The sequence below is a fragment of the Bemisia tabaci genome, chromosome 8 (assembly GCF_918797505.1).
Source record: "Bemisia tabaci chromosome 8, PGI_BMITA_v3".
Classification (NCBI taxonomy): domain Eukaryota; kingdom Metazoa; phylum Arthropoda; class Insecta; order Hemiptera; family Aleyrodidae; genus Bemisia; species Bemisia tabaci.
In genome coordinates, this window is record NC_092800.1 from 2,889,440 (window position 1) to 2,908,932 (window position 19,493).

Sequence of the window (19,493 nt, forward strand, 5' to 3'; positions counted from 1 at the left end):
CAACTCGATTATCAGCTGACTGGCAGCCGACCTTGGCTGGCCATGGAGGCCGAAACTAGTGCACTCAAACGAACGATATTGGGGGATAAGGATCAGGAATCCTGCGATGTCTGTCACACAGAAACAACAACATCAACAAATTGATCAATTATAAAGAAAATGAGATTGGTTTGTGAATAATTTCTTAATCTATTTTCATTTTAGACCGATGGAAATAACAATTTACTCTTGATAAACCAAAATTAGGTAATATTTTCATTATTCTTGTTCACATTCGAGGTACCGCCATCTTGGTGCACTAGTTTCGGCCTCCATGAGCGAGAACCAATCAGAATTGGATTTTTTTTTAGGCCACTTTCAGCCCAATCCTGGCCCAACCAAAAGTGAGTTGTCGTAACTCTGGGTATAAAGGGACTCTACCGCACATGGGTTGGCTCTGGTGCTTGCAAGCATGGAGAATTGAGGTTATGTTACATTATTTATATTTCGTCTCCCTCAGTCCCTCCCCTCCTACCCGTCCCCCGTTGGAAAAAGTGGAAAGCGCTATTTTCTTTGTCGAATTTTCTATTTCTGAATTCATAGTAAACTCTATTGCACCCCATTTTTTTATTTTCTCCATTGCATTACTTCAACTTGCGGTCAATCAATCGTAAAGTCTAGGCAAAGTCTGCCAACAACATTTGGGCCATAACAACACAACAATCTTTTTCTAAGGCACCCAGCCGGCATTCCAACCAATTCCATCATTTTATGCCTTATGCGTTAGCGTTTTTGTGTTTGTGAGTTTGTGTGACAGCAATTGGCGAGGGGCATGGTAAGTTAGCTTGGCGACCATCAAAGTTCCAAGAATGGACCACTAGACAAGGTACAAATTTAAGCAATCTGATACATGTTTCTTAATCAGAATTTCACGTAAAACACGATTCTTACAACGAAAATTACTGAAACCAACTCCTAACAAAGATATTAACGTTTTTATTTCACATTGGCTACAAGGAATTTGAACTGCCCGCTCACAAGAAACTCAGAGCTCTACGCGAGTCAAATCGCGCATTACAACGGTTTCAGCAAGCCTCTCAATGGAGCAATGTTCATTTTCCACCATGTGTTGTTCAAACTATAAGCTATTTGCTACAGCTGAGCCAAAGCGTCAAGATTAAGGTTGCCAGATTTTTACATCGCAGAGACTGTCATGATAACGTTTAGCGCGCGATGTGAATCACGTAGAGCATTGAGTTTTAATGAGCGGGCGGTTTGAATTCACGCACCAAGACTCGTTAATATCTTTGGAAGGAGTTGATTTCGGTAATATTCATTGTGCGCATCGTGTTCTACGTGAAATTTTAGTTAAGAAACATGTATCAGAATGCTGAAATTCGTACCTTGTCTAGTGGTCCATTGTACATAATTGATTAATTGGTATCAGATATGGCTAATGAAGACTTTCGCTACACCATGTATATAACTTTTATTCAATGTGTGAGCTAGGAGACCAACCGTAATTGCTGAAGGATGATCCAGATCGGGACTGCATCTGCAGTAAGTAAGGAAACAATATGATTACAGTGTTGTTAAAACTGTGTAGCCTTATCTTGCTTATTGCTCCTAATGCTCATGATGGCATATTAGTTTGGTTTTCTACCGAAAAATTGGAGGAAATTGGTCCTACACAAACGATTGTTGAAATTAAGTACTTCATTTTACCTGTGGCATTAAGTATTTATCAAAGCGAAGAAGAAGTTACCTGATTTTTTTATGCTTTAATCAAGTTGGATTCTTTCCGCCTAATGCAATTAATGTAAGTTAAGCTTTGTCCTTGTCTTACAGTAGGCAATGGTCTAATCTGACTTTAATGTAGCACTTGTGCATTCTGTTACAGTTATAAAAAATGAAACTGAAGGAGCCACTGCTCTCTTTTCTGTCGAGTGAATCACACCACCACCGCTTTTGTTCATTGGCCAAGCAAGTCAAGGGTCATACCAGAGGCGTTTGAATACTGCTCTGGTCAGAAATCACCAAGCTCAAGCTAATTGCTCTTGTTCACCAGAGAACTAGGGATTTTTACAGTTACCCGGTTCGGCAGCTTGGTCATTTATCCTTCATCTTTTCTTGCAGGTTTGTCCACATGATTGATATTCATTCCAACTCTGAGGCCTGTTTGGCGGCATGGCAGCATTCATTTAATATTGTGATATAAAATAAGATTAAAAGGCTTTTGATAAAATAAGGTAAAATAAGATGAAATTGACCATAAAAAATTTACCGTAAAATTTTGACAATACCATAGATACTGGCTATTGGTTACCATCAGGGATGCAGAAAATTTTCTAGTATGTGCGCCTTATCTTGCATTTGTCTTGAGGGAATCCATGACCAGTCTCGCAAGCTCCTGACTTTAGCTGTAGCTTCGCCCATTAGGTAGCGCATTTTCAAAAAGTGTGGTTTTTCTCATGCCGAAGTCACTTTGATTTGACTCAACTATCATCAGAGAGTGATAGAGATCCCTGGTTTATTTTCGCACCCGCACCTGATTGATTCTCAGCTGTATTGTATGTTCACAACCATTTTATCCTCTATTGACGTTTATCATGTTCTCTGCCTGCATTATAATTCAGATACCTACATAGTTTGACTCACAGAACTTGTATCAGATAAGTTTGCATTTAAACATTACTTATGATATAAGTTTTCACTTCAAAATTTCACATGAAGCACGATAAGAGCAACTAAAATTAAGCAGCTGATGACCGAGATAGCAAAATTTTTCCATTTGCAAACTCAGACTTCCCACTCACATGTAAACTTTTATCTACTTGAGTTATAAATTGCACAATAAACGTTACCTACTGTAACAGTCTCTGTGGTATGAAAAGTGGCAACCTTCATCTCAGCACTCTGGCTAAGCCTTGCACATTATCTACATTTTGAACAACACAAAAAATACCAGTTGATTAAGAAGCCTGCTGAGACCGTCGCAGTGAGCGATTTGATGTTAAGAAGTAGATTCTGGATTTTCTTGTGAGCGGGAAATACAATTTTGTTTTGCGATCAGTGCTGAATGAAGGCATTAGTATCTTTTTTAGGAGTTGATCTCAGTAATTTTCATCGCTTGAATCATGTTATTATATGTTAAAGAGGCTGTCCCATTTCCCATAGGATATGGCTGCAAGAGATTTTACATCCATACTTTCAGGAATCATAACGGATCATCGGAGAGCCCTGAATCCGGTCACTTTTCTCGTCTAGCCCTCCAGTGGGCGAGGGGAGAGGGGGTCAAAGGTCAAACGCACCGGCCGCCATAACTATCGAACGAAATAACGAATCAACTTGATCTTCAGCTCAAATGCAAGCTCTCAACAAGACCTTTCATCTTATGTGTATTAAGGTCTGTTTTTGGTAATTTTTCAATGTGAAATCATTATTTTTTGATTTTTCAAGCCCATAAAATTCAGTTTGTCGAGTTTTTTGGCTAGTTGAGAAAGGCTACCGGATTTAGGCCTCTCTGATGATCGGTTATGATTCCTGAAAGTAAGTATGGATGTAAAATCTCTTGCGACCATTTCCTAAGGAAAATGCAACAGCCTCTTTTGAGGAGGAAACATCACAACGCTTGAATTCGCATCTTTCCCAGTGGTCCATTGAGATGTGGTTTCAGCACATTTGGACCTCATTTTGCAGTTAGGAATTACTACCTTCGGCTCATTTAGAAACAACATACATGCCCTTACTTCTCCTATGCAGATAGGTGATTTTTCATGGATGAGCCAGAAATAGAACTTCCTTATCACAAAATACAGTTTCAGCCTCACAATAGTGAAAAAGTTTACAGTTCCGCCTTTGTTCATCTATTTCCCCTAGGAATTCAGCTTGCAAGCGCTTTAATCAGACACAATGTCAGGAAGAGAAGAGCCAAGTCCGCCAAAGTGTGGCTGCAGCAACGATGTCATATTTCCGGATCCGTCTTTTTCCCGCTGTTGTTCGAAACAAAGATTGTGGTGGATGTTGCACTCACAAAAGCTTTGTGATATCTCTTTTGTTGTTGGCCCTGACTCTCAGACAGAAACGTTCCATGCACATCGAAGCGTGCTCTCTGCTGGGAGTAGCGTTTTTGAGTCTATGTTCAGTGGGAACTGGGCAGCTGAATCCAGTATAAGGGTGCCAGATGTTGAATCTTCTGCATTTTCCATTTTACTCAGGTATTTTTAATTATCATCAAGGTATTTCTGTTCATTTGTTCATTTCTTATAAAAGTCCTCCGGTAGTCAAAACATCTAAGTGACAGCAAGCGGCAGAGCTGGATTTAGAATTTTTAGGCCCCCAGGGGCAGCCTGCGGTGTGGACCCTTCATTTGAGGGGCTTGGAAGACAAGGCGCATAAGTGCAGTTGTAGAAATTCGAGACTAGAGATTAGAGCCCAGCCGCCCCAGCTGCGTGTCATAGCTCATTATGCTTGTATTTCAACAGGTGAGGCACAAGAAAACGACCGGACCTCACGAAAAGCACTGTAGATAAAAACAGGAAGGAAAAGCGAAGGGGAAACAGAAATCTAGACCATTTCATGTTTTTCTGTGTTAAAAATGGAAGGATGGAATTACATAAAAGTAAAATCAAGTGCTCAGAAGCATGTCTCTGATCAAAATTGAGATGTGCATGTTTTTGGTAGTTGAAGATAAGGTCTGTTAGAATACCAAGCGATTTGGTTTGGAAGTCATTTGAAGCGGAGAAAACAGTGAATGGGATTAGAGCATTTTTGTTTAGAGGGAACACGGGATAAGTGCAACCTACCATTAATTTGAGCCGAACTGCTGGCCTCAATTTGGCTTAACTGAACTGAAAATTTCAGAAAACGTTCATGGAGGTGTGAGACATAAATCTTGAAGGTGTTCGGAGCACGCTTTAGGTCCCAGTAAACACCAGAACTTTAAACTCGTTTTTTTCAAAATAATAAAAACTGCACTTATGCGACTTGTCTTCCAAACCCTTCATTTGGGAGTGGAGTTTGGTGGTGAACTTTCTTGACAGAGGGGGGGGGGGGGGGGTCCAGGGGACCTTCCTCAGAAAAACTTTCTAATTTAAACCTCTCTTCAACGCACCATGTCAGGAAAGATCAACTCAGATCCACCCAGATGTGACTGGAGTTGTGCCTCTATAGCTACAGTGAAAGATGCAGATTCCTCTGTTTCACGTTCCTGTTGAAAGGAAAGGTTCTGGTGGATGTTGCATTCACAGAATTTGAGTGATATCTCTTTTATTATTGACTCTGACTCTGATGAGACGAAAAAAGTCCATGCATATAAGGAAGTTCTCTCAGCTGGGAGCAGGAGCAGAAAAAAAAATCTCAGGTGATTTTGAAGGGAGCTCTCATGGTAATTAAAAGCCGTGCAAAACTTCATTCTGATCAAAGAAGTAGAAGGGAAGAAATTATTTTTCAAAGTTAAGTGCAACGGAAGAAGGAAATTATTTAATGATATCATATATTAAAAAGTATCCACAATATAAGAAAAAAAAATCAACTTTGAGTCTATAGATCCAAAGACCAGAATGTGGAAATCAACTAATATCTACACTCGAAGAAAATGGAAAAAAAAAAAAAAAAAAAAAAAAAAAAAAAATATCAAGAGAAATCAAGAAAATAATGCGTAAACTTGCTTCATTGTCTCACCAGAAATGATAAGTTGATAATGGAGTTATTACTGTAGTTATTTTTCTTTCATAAAATTGTGAAGGAAAATTATGTAATGCTATGTTTAATTTACATTCTATTTGTTCGCCAGTGTTCCATATGATCTTTGGCTCTAATCTTATTTCTTTTAGGTATATTTACACTGATGATGTACTGTTAACAGCTGAAGTAGTGCTACAAGTATTGTATGCGGCTAAAAAGTATGAAATCTGTATTCTTGAACTGCGTTGCTCTCAGTTCCTGAAGAAAAATTTATGTAGCAACAATGCTTTTACTCTACTAATGCAGGTAAGTAATTCAATATCTACTCATATGTAATTTTTTATTATTAGCTAGAAATGCTCAATTTTGATTTTACTCTTACTCTGTATGGTGAAAGTCAATTTTCCAGTTAACTTCAATGTGGCAATTTCTAAAGTATCTGAAATCAATGAAATCTCTTCAGATCTTCCTAGCCTTAGTGTACAGGAAATAAAAGTTATGTGGAGGTCTGACAGGTGGATCGAAAACTCACTATCCTGAACGGAAGTTGTAGACCAGCCATCCTTCATCTTAAAATTATGGTATGTAAAGAGTGCTTTGACATTTTGACCAGTAGTAAGTAATTTTTTACTGTATTAATAAATCTCTCTCCGAGGATTCTTCAGTTAAAATGGTCCGCTGCTTGATGTAATGGAGTATATAAGGGATTTTTTCCCAGTTATATGGTTAGTCTTAGTGGAAGAATCTACCATAGGACAGGATAATAATTCAAGCACCACGAGATGCTTTTTTAAAGCCCTTTGGTAGACTTTAAAGGGATGCCAAAATTGCATATTGGCATCACTTTAAAGTCTACCAAAGGGCTTAAAAAAAAATGAGCTTGTGCCCTTCGAGTTTATGAAAAATCATCATTGTAATCCATTCATTCTCTGCTGATTTAACTCTACTTGTCAAGCATGATAGTAATCGGCCGAAGTCCTTATTGTTGGAGTCTAAACTCACATATAGTAGTACTTTAAGACATGCTAATCAGTTTTTGGATCAAAATAATTCTTGTGCCCTTTGAAATGCTACAAGCACAGTGGTTACTGCCATTCAAACTGCCTATTTCATTGAGTTTTAAGGAACCTAGAAAGCACACAAAAGCCAGCTTTTGAATTTTATGGACCATTTCTATCACAAATCAAGAGAACATATTTATTTGTTTTAATATGGGGCGTCATTTCCTCTCAGTGAGCTAATTGTTGGGCAGAATAACTCGGTTTTGTTGGAATATCATGAATTTTTGCTATTATATTTTCCCAACTTGGCAAGCATCTAAGAAATGAGATTTTTGATTTTTTAGAGACCCTATGCACGAGGCGTTGAGAGGATGTAACAATTAGTTTGCAAGGGGATGTTTTTGTGTCTCCCTGGAGCCAATAGCAAAGTCTAAAAGCATGACAGTCATTGTGTGCACATCAATTATCACATCACTAATTTCTGTGACTGACATGGCTAACATGCTAAAAATTAGGGCTTTGATCTTTACAGATTTTATTCATAGCAGATGAAGATGGCACTTACAAAAATTATTTGGTTGGGAGTTGTTTTCGTACCTCCGTAGGGGCAACAGAACTAGATTGAAAAACATTTTTTTTTTAAATTTCGAATTAGGCTTGATTGGTAGGCTTTGAAGTGATCTCCATCTACAATTTTTTGGAAAGCAGGTTTTGGCCCATTCTGCGGTACAATTTGAAAGCCACTCTGTCAAATAAGAAAAGAATTAAATTGGATTCTGATTACCTTAAGCTTCAAATTGGAATCCACTCTTTTAAATTGAGAATTATTTTTTTTCTTGCTTCAAAAGCAAGGAGGAACTCAAGGCCCGGCAACTACTGCTCGCTCATGCCCAAAACGGGCCGCCCAAAACCCCACTCCTTTGCAGCCATGAGCGACTAACAGGAGAAGGGACCAGGCCACCAGCCCCTACAAGTGGAAGATTAATCTTATGCTCACTTTTATACAGGCAAAACTACTAAGTGAAGATAGTTTGGCAGAGTCTTGTCTAAAAATGATTGACAAGAATGCAGAGGAAGCTCTGTCATTTGAAGATTTCCTGGCGATTGATTTTCCTACTCTATGCGAACTCTTGAAGCGAGATACAGTGAAAGTGAAGGAAACGACTTTATTTGATGCCGTTGTTAGGTTTGTATCCCCCAATTATGACTCTTTCACTCTACTCAAATTGAACACTTTGTAAAATTCATTCACTATAATTCAAAATTGTATTAAATTAATTAAAGGGTAGTTATAATTTTATTTTACATCACTTTTCGACACAAGGGAGGAAGGAAGATTAACATGATCCCAAGTATTTATTATCATTAGTTTATATATCAACCTGCACAAGTGCGATTCATTTCATAAATGCAACTGTAAGTGAGAAAATGTAGAGAAAACAAATTGATGACTAACAAACAGTACCGCCTTTCTGCAATTTGATGATTTTTTAGAACGATGAGAAAACTTCACCATTTTTGTGATTTTAAGGTTAGATTTGTTATTTTTTCATACATTTCAGCATCATTGAAGGGTTCATCTAGAATTGGAAAAAACCAAAATCATCAGTTTGTGTATCTCATACTGTAGAATGCGACAAAGTTGCTAAGTCATTTTTGCTAAAACTGTCAGTCAGGCAGTATTTTTCGTTAGCGAACTCGGACTATTTTCTGTGCGGCGGAGGTAAATGGGCGCTCCGCTTCGACGTCGCCTTACCTTGCTTGAGCACTTCGGCGAGGAAACCCCCTCTCTCCACCAGGTACCTACGATGTCGCATTGTTTACACTCACTCCTTACATTAGGACGCTCTGTTCGGGCTGTGCTATATGGAGTTCTGTGCTTCTCGGCCGGCGGCCGGTTTAATCTGAAATGTAGTTGCTGAAACAGAATTGACAGATGCGGGGAGAGGGAGGGAGTACGACATTCGCACCAGCTGAGCGCATAAGCACCTATCTTCACGTGAGTGACGTGAAGTCTGATCGAGAACGCCGAACAACGAGAGGAGAGGGGACTCGGAATTCTTCTGCCATGCTGCAGCATGATAGAAAATAGTCCGGATTCAATCGCGAATATCTCGGCTTCTACTCGCAAAAATGAGCTAATTTTTTGGCTTTCCCTCAATTATGAACTTTATATCGATCTATTAAAGTTTCATTGACTTTCATCGAGAGCCGCTGACCCCATGTTCTGTGCGGGGTTCTTTCACAGCTTGAGATCTCAACAGGGTATTAATCATATGAAATCTATTTGATAACTTTCTCTTTTATTGAATATTTCTTTGATAGCCAAATCAAAGCTGTTCAAAGTTTCAAGTTTTTCTTGCAAGATGAACTTTGATGGACTATTCAGACTATGTTGAATGTGTTCACTTTGTGTGAAAATTTTCAGAGAGGCTTTGCCTACAGCAGGAATAAGTCAGGTTTATAAATTAGTTTTTTTAATTTTCAATCCATAAATTCGCTCAAGATAAATTCTTAATTTCCTTTCATCATAATTTACATGATGAATTATTTTGTTCTGAATTTACATTTCATTTTTATTGGAAGCTTCTGAAATTGAATTTTCACAGGTGGGCAGCAGCAGAATGCGGCAGGAAAGGTTTGGAGGTCACAAGGGAAAACCAAAGATCGCTCTTAGAAGGAGCATTACCGTTCATACGTTTTCCTCTCATGACTCAAAAAGAATTTACAACCTTAGTCGCCGAATCTGGTTTATTAAATGATCGGGAGCTTGTAGAAATGTTTTATTACTTCTCTGGTTGTCCGAAAGCTTCTTTAATGTACAACCGCTCTCCTCGGTCTCCTTGTTCCCCCAACAATCATTGATTGCCAGGAGATTTCAATCATTTGGAGGCCTATGGGGTTGTAAAGAAGATTTTGGCATAGGGTAAGAAACTTTTGGATCATGTGGACTAGATTTTGCAGAAGGAAATTTCTAGCATTGCATACTAGGATTGTGCATTTTCTATGCTTAATATAAATTAATTGAAAGCGGAGATCTAATCTTTAAAAAGACAAATAACTAAATAAAAGTATATCAATTACACTGATAAAATGATTAAACTAATTGGACCGAGTTTAACAGAAAGGAACCAAGCCACATCAGCTATTGCCGAATTTAACCGGGCAATTAAATTTGTTACGAGAGAACGTTTGTGCGGATTTCTTTGAAATTTTTGAGGAATTTGCTTCAAACTATGGAGATTTTTCACTGAAATTTGCACGAAAATCTCCGCAATCGTTTTCATGTTAAAAATTAAATTGCCCAATTAAATTTGGCAATAGCTGATGTGGTTTGGTTCCTTTCTGTTTAACGCGGTCCAATTATCTTTGTCTTTACTATAATCAACTTATCTCACTAGTATTTATTAACTGATTAAAAGTTAAAAATACACACGAAGTTACTTCACCATCAAAATCAGCTTTTTTAATGTAATCAAAATTCAGAATGTAAGATTCCTCTTTTGCATGAAATAATGTCACACTCTCACCTTTGTCTCTAGGCTCTAGAATGGCCATTTTTCAACTTAGAAAACAGTGTCAATAAATTATTGCTTTTACAAAAATATACTGCAACGAAAATAACAGACTTGGTTCTCAACTTCCTAATTTGGTCGTATTCATGCCAAAAGGAAGTATGCTGCATACAAGCCCTATGCACATAGTTCTTTTTAGCATAGCGAAGAAGACTTACATTGACATCTTTTTTGACTTCCAATGTAGGAGGTTATAGTCTATTTTTGAGTTTGGCCATTTTTCCAGTCTTATTCCCCTTTTGCTGTTTGTTTCTAATTTTTCAGATTTTCTGTCAGTGATGATGTAAAGTTGTTGGGTTTTGGCCTTTTCGCTGATAGACAACATTTTGCAGAAATAAGTTGGAATCTACGTTTGTATGAAGATGATGAATTAATTTACACTGAACTTCTCAAGAAAAAGATTAAAGCGAATCGTCGTAACATTTGCGGGATTATACTGAAGACTTCCATCCCTTTAATGGCTGGCATATTTTACTCTGTCCTCATAAACAGCAATGTAAGCAAATCATGACAATATTTTATCTTAATTCTCAAAAGAAAACTTTCTTGAAATTTACATAATAGGTATGAGGGGGTCACTGCCAAAAGGCCTTTAGTGCCCCACAATGTTGCGAAGTTACATTTCAAAATTATATATTCACACAAAGTCGCAAATTTTCCTTGTGCTTTAACAAACATTTCCTGAAATCTTAATCATGAAGTATGCTCCTGTGAATGAATAAAAGAATGTGAACGCGTTATGGTGAATTTCGCAATGCAAGCAAGTCGCTCTAACTGTGGCCTCCTCATAAAAATCGATGGTAACATCATGAAATTGCATACTTCAGTCTTTCGTTTTGCCGTTTGATCAAAACCGTCCTTTTCACTTTTTTTGAGAGATGACTTATTCTCAGTCTTGCTCTTAGCTGCTTGTGATTCCTCTTTAACTAGTCAAGAATATCCTCCAAATGCTTTTAACAAGAATGTTTTGAAATTCTCTCTTTAAAAAAAAACACACATAGTTCAAAAGAAAATTGTCAAATCCTGCAATTGAGCTATGCTTTTTCATAGTTTCACCCGTTGATATGTTACTGCCAATGTCAGCAAGCTGATTATTGAAATTGATTGACAAGGAAAAAGAGGGAAAATGGAATGCTCCTATTAGTTGAAATGGGCGGTCTTCATGAACTAAGGCAAAGGGGGAAAATAATGGATTAACTAAAGGGTCTCTCATGGGTTGCTATTCTGCCGTGCTAAGGAAGAAAGCTGTATGAATATTCGAGAATTGCCGAATTTCCCCAGATAAAATGTTTATTTTTTAGGAAGGTTATGAACATTTTTCCTTTATACTTTCAGAATCTTTCGATAAAATTGTGGGCCAAATTATCCGAAAAATTGGAAGGAAAATATTCATAAATTCATCAGGACATTTGCATTTTCTCAAAGGAAATTCGGCAATGTCTGAAGGTTCATACGGGGTTTTTCCTTAGCACGGCAGTATTAGTCTTTTTCACCTCATTTTTCCATTGCAATCACCCACTTCCACTAATAGGATCCCTCCATTTTCTCTTAGCTTATCTCTTTGTCCATAAATTTCAATAATCAGACCGCAGAACTACGTCAATGTTAGCAATGGTTGGCTGACGTGTTCACCCCTAAAAAAGGCTGATCGCAGTCAAAATTTTGGAGTGGTACCAGATCAGTGGGAAAAGTTGGTCCGAGTCTAAAATAAGTCTGAAGTATGTATTATAACTTGACCTGAAATTTTTAAAAATTTTCACAATCTAATTTCAATCAAAGTAGCATTATTCTTGTCAAAATCTCATCTGAAATTATCTTAATAGGAAGCAGCACCCACTTGGAAAGTGTTTTCCCACTTATTTGTCTTCTGCACCCTATTCTATTTGCCCTAACTTTTCCTCTGTCATTTTAGGGTCTTCTCCATCACACCCATTCAGGCAGGGAAGGTGTAACTGAACTCGTTGTCGATGATCATTATAATGCCAGGAGGATAAATTTTAGTTTTATGGATCCTTATAAGCCAGATGAAGATGGGAACGTATGCTCCTGTTTGATAAATGGACAAATACCAGAAATAATTTTTCAATGGTACCTTGAGTATTACTTTAATTATGACTCATATTTTGATTGCTAAGTTGAGAAACAACGTATCTCGATTGTGATCTTCCCAAATTTCTGCTCCTATTTTACTTTCTTCATGGGAAACAAGTCAACTTTATCGCTCAATATTTTTACAGAATATTCTTCAAACACATAATCATTGCGAATATTCATCCTGATGCTGAACAAGGTGCTCTGGGGTCAGAGCATTTCAAAGGCAAACAAGCACTGGATATACAACGCCATTGTTAAAAGTATCTTGCCCTATGGTAGTGAAGTGTGGCCTTTGAAACGAACGCAAGAAACGTTGAGGGCAACTGAAATGGATTTTTGGCGGCAATCTGCCGACATCTCGAGACGAGACCATGTTAGTAATGAAAGAATTCGCCAGGTGATGAAGGTTAAAAGAGATACAGTGAGATAATGTCATGTCCAAGCAGTTGTGCTGGTATGGACATGTGAAAAAAATGTCGTAGGAGAGGTTGCCCAAACAAGTTTTAAATTGGGCACCACATGAGAAGAGGCGACGGGGACGTCCTGTAAAGGAATGGCGGCAGGGCGTTGATGAAGAGATGTTGCGGTGTCAGTTGCGCGAACCTCTGGGAGGATAGGCATATGTGGCGTTTGGGTGTCGCAGATAGCCAGAGTGCGTTGTAGGAGCGACTTTACACATATATTCTTCAAACAGAAGAAAAATCGCAAAAATGTTTAAAAAATGAAGTTTATTAGTTTTTCTACTTAAAAATAAAGTAGGTATAACCGAATATCTGCAATACTGCAAACAAAGACTCATGGTCCCTCAGTTGAGCTTTTGCTTTGTATCTGTTGTATGAGACAGTTTATTGCACATTAGAAACAACAGGGCTTTTTTCAAATATCTAGCTGAGAGTATGGCAAATTGATTATTTTGTCGTCCCAAATAAGAGTACAAACTTCGGTTTTGATCTGATTTCATCTTCTGTCCCTAGAAACGCCTGAAAAAGCCTTAAAGAAATTACCATATTTTTCAATACAGAAATAGCCATTCCATTGGTTCCACCAAGTTACAGTTCTTCAGAGCAAAAGTGTCAAAGATTTTGATGTATCTATCAGCGTTTGTTCAGAACAAGGCAAAACATGGTGCGGATCCTACGCATAGCTGCGATCTATCGCTGATGTTGTGCACCCCAAGCAGTAATATTATTTTGAATGGTTAATCGTACAGGACATATCCATCTTTATGAATCTAAAAATTGATGACAGTCTAATGAACGTGTTACCTTTTTACTTACAATTTTTCTAATTTGTTTTTGCAGAATTTGTTGCATCCAAGACTAACAACCATGTGCGCTGTAACCAGCAGACAATTTTTTATGACAATTTTATTAATGAACGATGTGTGAGGACCCACCACAAAGGTCACAGGACGAGACTTTTCTGCCTTTCACACTACCAGTTTGAAACAGAAGTATTTTGATTAAATTCATTTTTACCTTTTTGATTTCTATTTTAATTTTTATTTTTATTCATTCATTATTTTTTAATTTGGAGAAGTATTTAGAGACAAATTTACTTATTTTCCATTTACAGTAAGACCTCGAATTATCGAATCGCGATTTAACGGATCGATCCTCCGGTCCCTTCAGCTGGACCGACTAGCGCGATTTAGCGGATTCTGCAATTTAACGGATTCGGCCTCCGGTCCCGTGAAATCCGATAAATCGAGGTCTTACTGTAGTTACTCATGTATTAAAATTTTGATTCAGCTGTTCGTGAAAGATAAGATTTTGACTGTTCTTAATTTGTACATTTATATATGTAAAATATGCCATTGAAAGCGGGGTTTTAAGTCTCACATGCAACCAGCGCATGATTATAATACAAGACACATTTTCGATCTGAAGAAAACAGCTACAAGCAGAGAAGGCAAAGCGTATAACCAAAAATCAGTGGAAATATTTAACAACTTATCTCCTCCATTACGAAAGGCCTTTTAGGAAGAGGGAGGCATAGTGCTCCTGGGGAAATTAAAAAAAAAAGCCTACAGGAAAGGCCTCATCACTCATTGAATAAGTTTTTTAATTACCCAGTTCAGGATTTTTTTTTTATGTCTATTATGTATATATGTAATGTGCTGTGTATGTGACCTTGTATTACAGCCCTATGGCTTCATATACAGAATAAATATTATTATTGTTTTTTTTTGGGAAGACTCTTAAGCATAAGAAAATAGAAGATGTACAAAAATAACAAGCAAAAAAGAACAATGCATCAGTAATATACAATGAAGAAGTAGAAATAATAACAAATAGAGGAAGATCAGAAAAAATTCCTAAAATACTGAGAAAAGAATAAGGCCACCTCAGCCGTAGGCAAAAGAGGGTACAAGACTTTGAATTACAGAATAAGCAAATACAGGTAGCGTAGAAAACGGCGAAATTGTGCACCTCATGCAGTTGCAAATTTAAAGTAAAGGACCGTGCACACTCCTTATAGGGATGTAGATCAATCGATTTACAGATTTTTTAATTGCGTTAAATTCGAGTATGGATGCTGATTAAAAGTCATCATTGCGCTAATTTTCTATAATGCACCATTTTCCCACAATCTGCAATGAAGTCAATTTTCGATAATCACTTGAGTAAGTGAGGGCAGGGCAGCGCAGTGATAAACAGTCAGAAAGGTCCTACTGTATCTTTCAGCACTTGCTGAAAAGGAGGAATACATTCTGCACGCCTTTTCGTTTCACCGTCCAAATCAGATGCTTTTGCCCTTCCACTCTTTTCCTTTTCTCTCACCGGCTGAGTTTTTCCTCATTAAATCGCCGAGCTGCCTTCATCTATCCAAGGAAATATTGAAGCTACAATTGCGGATTGTGTGAAAACGGTGCCTCGTAGAAAGTTGGTGCAATGATGACTTTTAATCAACATCCATAGACAAATCTAATACAATAAAAAAATTAAAAATCAATCAAGGTACGCATCCCTTCAAGGAGTGTGCAGGGTCCTCTCTTAATAATCGTTTATTGACCTCCTGATGTGTATTCAATGGTTATCGGGATTTTTAATTACATACTCTTCTTTGCATTGCTTACGATCATTGTAGTTTCATAAGTTGCCCTAAGAAGTAATCGTTGTTGTTCTTTTTTCTTCTTTCATAAGTGCTCCACATCATAAATGAAAGTCTATAAAAGTGTATTTCTGACTGTGACGCTGCAAATCTTCGCTCTTGCTTTCCTTTTCGTTTTTTACTAGCAAACCAGCCAACAGTTTTTGTTATATTTTTTTTGGTGAATTTTTCTTCAATTCAAAAATAACTTTAAGGAGAGATTGTGCCTGCTTTCTTCAAAGAAATCACAACACCATTGAACAATCTTTAAATGTTGCAGTGGAGGTACTTTTTTTATGACTGTAGCCATTGATATATGTTTTTATCTATTTTTGTTAAGTCTTTTTACAAGTTTTTTTTACGATTTTCATGAGGCAAAGAAGCCATCTGTTCTTTAATTGCAAGAGGTTCCCAGTGGCCTCAGCTCAAAGTGTTTCTGTTTGTTTCAAGTAAAATGAACCTCAGATTTATAGTAATTGATTTGAGAGCTTTTTGTCAAATCTTACCCATTAGTCCAGGCGCCTGGTAGCTAAAAATGAGGCTACCTGGAATTTTGGATACACAGCGATTTTTTTGGCTTACTTTATGTTTTTTGGGTCGCTGAATCCGAATCTGAAGTTTCCGCACGCGTATCTGGTGAGCATTTTCCGCTATTTTGAAAAAATGGCCTAAAAAGGCCTTTTTTTGCGGTTTTTTTTATATAGCGGCTACGGACGAGGAAAAGTCCCGGATTTAGCTAATGTTTTGAATAGCTGACAAAATTTGGAAGAAAATGGTATATAAATATGCTAGGTTTGCTCAAAAATTGAGGAACCTCGGATTTCGGAACTTTAGAACGCTTCGGAACTTGGCTGACCGCGGCGAGCCGGATCGCGCGTTGACGGGTGCGCCGCGAAAACGTGAATAGGCGCGATGTTCACGATGCTGTATCTTCCTCAATTTTTAAGCAAACCTAACATATGTATACACCATTTTCTTCCAAATTATGTCAGCTATTCAAAACATTAGCTAAATCCGGGACTTTTCCTCATCTGTAGCCGCTATATAAAAAAAAACCGCAAAAAAAAGGCCTTTTTAGGCCATTTTTTCAAAATAGCGGAAAATGCTCACCAGATACGCGTGCGGAAACTTCAGATTCGGATTCAGCGACCCAAAAAACATAAAGTAGGCCAAAAAAATCGCTGTGTACCCAAAATTCCAGGTAGACTTACCAGGCGCCTGGACTACATGTATTTCTGATTTTGAAGCATTGATTGGAAACTATCCATTTTTCTGAAAGTGATGCAGTATGTACCTGCAAATTGTGCCTTTATATTGTCTGCCCTAGACTAGAGTTTCCTTGGGGCAATAAGTATCAAAATTATATATACTTGTAAAAATTCAGGGTACTTTTGCTCTGTTCTAATAAAATTTTATTGTTTACTTTTTTAATTCCTGATTTTTGGTTTCATTTTTGTTCCTCTATCTAATAAGTAATTTTATCTAATCTTGACATTTCTATCCAAAAAATTATTTTATAGCATGGGACAATTGACAGAGTAAAATGAGGCAATCACTTTTTTTTTACTGAGGTTTTTTTAAGGCAGTCTTTGACACCTCCCCCCCTTCTACTAGCAAGCATCTGACATTTTCACATGCTTATGTAGTTGCACTCATTTCTGAAACTTTTGAACATTGAACGTTTGAACGAACTGAACATTAATCGCTATTTCGAACGAGGTATCACAAGAGGGGTCTCCCTAGGGTGCGTCAAAAAAAATGAAAGTCTGAAATGTTCCGCTCCCCAGGCGGCAATCGATGACGTTTGGTAAAAAAACATGTTTGCCAAAATTTGGGCCGATTTCAACCATTTTAAATGGTGCCAAAGGTCGATTTTGTGATGAAATTATGATATTTGGGTTTAGACCTCGATTTCGTACAAAAAACTCGATTTTACGCTGAAATCGTGCGTTTACGAGAAAAATGCCACCGAACTCAAGTTGTAGAGGATGAAATTTTACACTAGGAAGACGTCTTTGTAAAAGATAAAAATCAAATTGAACTAGAAAAACTCACCTCGGTATTCATTTTTTTGGTCCTCAGAATTTCCGAGGTCTTACAAAGTAGCGGTTTAAAAGACTCATTCTTCACGAAAATAAGTCAAAAGAGGGTATACATGAACTGTAGGCAAGTGTTAAAGATGCCAATGGCATCAGAACTTCCTCAGTTTCAAAAAAAGTTCCAACCATTTTGCACAATCCTCCAAAAAGTGTACGGCTCGAAAAGCAGGATCGTGCTATAATAGTAAGGGAGAAGTGCGGTTTGACCGGGAAAAATTGCTTAACGAACTTTCCCTATGCAATCGTCATCAGTAGGTCCCCCTGAACAACTTCCTAAAATTTAAAAATGGTCCGACTCCGGAACACCCCTCAAAGTACTTACAATTGAAAATGGCGGCCGTAATATAGGGGTCCGGGGAATCGGTATTTTAAAAAGCTCAGTCTGTCTCATGTGAGGTATCATTTCCTATGTAATTTTGGTCATAGATTTCATAAATGAACTCCACAAGGCCCCCCTGGTCAAAGGGGCCGCTCCAAATCAAAGATGGCAGCCAAATGTGAAAGGCAGGAGGTTACATTTTTTTAGATACTCACCGACATATGCAAATTCAAAACGCCTTCAATTTTTTGAACGCAATATGGACATCCGTCGAGGTTGTATAGTTGTATCAAGGCGCCGTTGTCAGCGCATCCTAGTCTTCTCGTTACGGACGAGTAAAATCGGTGCGAAAAGAGCCGAAATTCCTTCAGTTTTCTACGTTCCGATGACCAAAATGAGAGACCACGTATCTCCGTTTGCGACGTTGCAGATTACTTGTCAAAATCTATTTGTTCTTCGGATAACTAGTCAACGTAAAACGTTTCTCCGTGATTTTTCATCTCTGTTAGCAGAGTATCTGGCGTACGAATTAAGTTGTAACGTTCGATTGCTTCCCATCGAAATAATAAAATAGGAGCGGAAATTTTGAAACACCGCAATGTAGATACGTGATACTGTACTCTGACCATCGGGGTGTGATACGAACATCCGTAAAGCTTGAATAGGCATCAAGGCGATATCTTGTCACCAACGCGTCCGTGAATCAAGCGCTGCAGTCATGGCGCTGAAATTCAAAACGCCTTCAATTTTTTGAACGCAATGTGGACATCCGTCGAGGTTGTATAGTTGTATTAAGGCGCCGTTGTCAGCGCGTCCTAGTCTTCTCGTTACGGACGAGTAAAATCGGTGCGAAAAGAGCCGAAATGCCTTCAGTTTTCAGGTCAGTGATACTGTACTCTGACCATCGGGATGTGATACGTACATCCGTAAAGCTTGAATAGGCATCAAGGCGATATCTTATTAGATATTCCGATTACATGAACCTAGTTTCCAAAAAAATATTGATATGAATATATTAAATTGCATGTAACAAAGGGGAAATTTGAAATTGAAGTAGCTCAGTGTTGCCAAATTTCATGAAAACTTCCATTTTCGGAAGGCTCGTTTTTACGTTCTTTTGAAGTTTCATGAAGTGGTAAAAAAAAACAATTGACAACTATTGGAAATATTTCACTGTGGACATATTAAGTGGTATGTGCACTTTCAAAATATTAAAAGTTCAGCTACCCGTAGCCCCGTACAGAAATCATGATCATTTGTAAGAATTTTACCAACGTGCACGTTGCCGTTTTTTTTTCGGGTACCAACGTAAAAACGAGCCTTACGAAAATGTAAGTTTTCAAGAAATTTGGCAACACTGAGCTGCTTCAATTTCAAAGTTCCCCTATGTTACATGTCATTTAAAATATTTACATCCATATTTTTTGGAAACTAGGTTCATGTAATCGGAATTAGTTCATATGTATGCATACATATGCATGGATACAAATATTACAGAAATGTGCTATTTTTAGAGCGAGCTGGCATCATGTCATACTTAATAACGAACTTTACCATTACTTGACATCATTTTTAGTATTATCTGTTCGTGTCTGTGCAAAATAACTTGCAAATTTAAGATTAATTTGTGAACTTTGAATCAAAGTCG

At 37.7% G+C, this 19,493-nt stretch overlaps 1 protein-coding gene across 3 annotated transcripts; it reads left to right on the forward strand.

Moving 5' to 3' along the window:
• Nucleotides 1-441: 441 nt before the first annotated feature.
• Nucleotides 442-16,858, forward strand: LOC109032773 (BTB/POZ domain-containing protein 2). Of its 3 annotated transcripts, XM_019045063.2 has the most exons (10): nt 843-865; nt 1,427-1,539; nt 1,880-2,115; nt 3,859-4,196; nt 5,814-5,970; nt 7,673-7,851; nt 9,275-9,591; nt 10,505-10,736; nt 12,153-12,328; nt 13,636-16,858. In XM_019045063.2, the coding sequence occupies exons 4-7, from the start codon at nt 3,892-3,894 to the stop codon at nt 9,528-9,530; spliced, it is 897 nt and encodes a 298-aa protein (XP_018900608.2). In that variant the 5' UTR covers nt 843-865; nt 1,427-1,539; nt 1,880-2,115; nt 3,859-3,891; the 3' UTR covers nt 9,531-9,591; nt 10,505-10,736; nt 12,153-12,328; nt 13,636-16,858. The 3 variants fall into 3 exon arrangements, with proteins under 3 accessions (XP_072159756.1, XP_018900607.2, XP_018900608.2); XM_072303655.1 differs by lacking the exons at nt 843-865; nt 1,427-1,539 and adding an exon at nt 442-464; XM_019045062.2 differs by lacking the exons at nt 843-865; nt 1,427-1,539 and adding an exon at nt 481-814.
• Nucleotides 16,859-19,493: the final 2,635 nt, after the last annotated feature.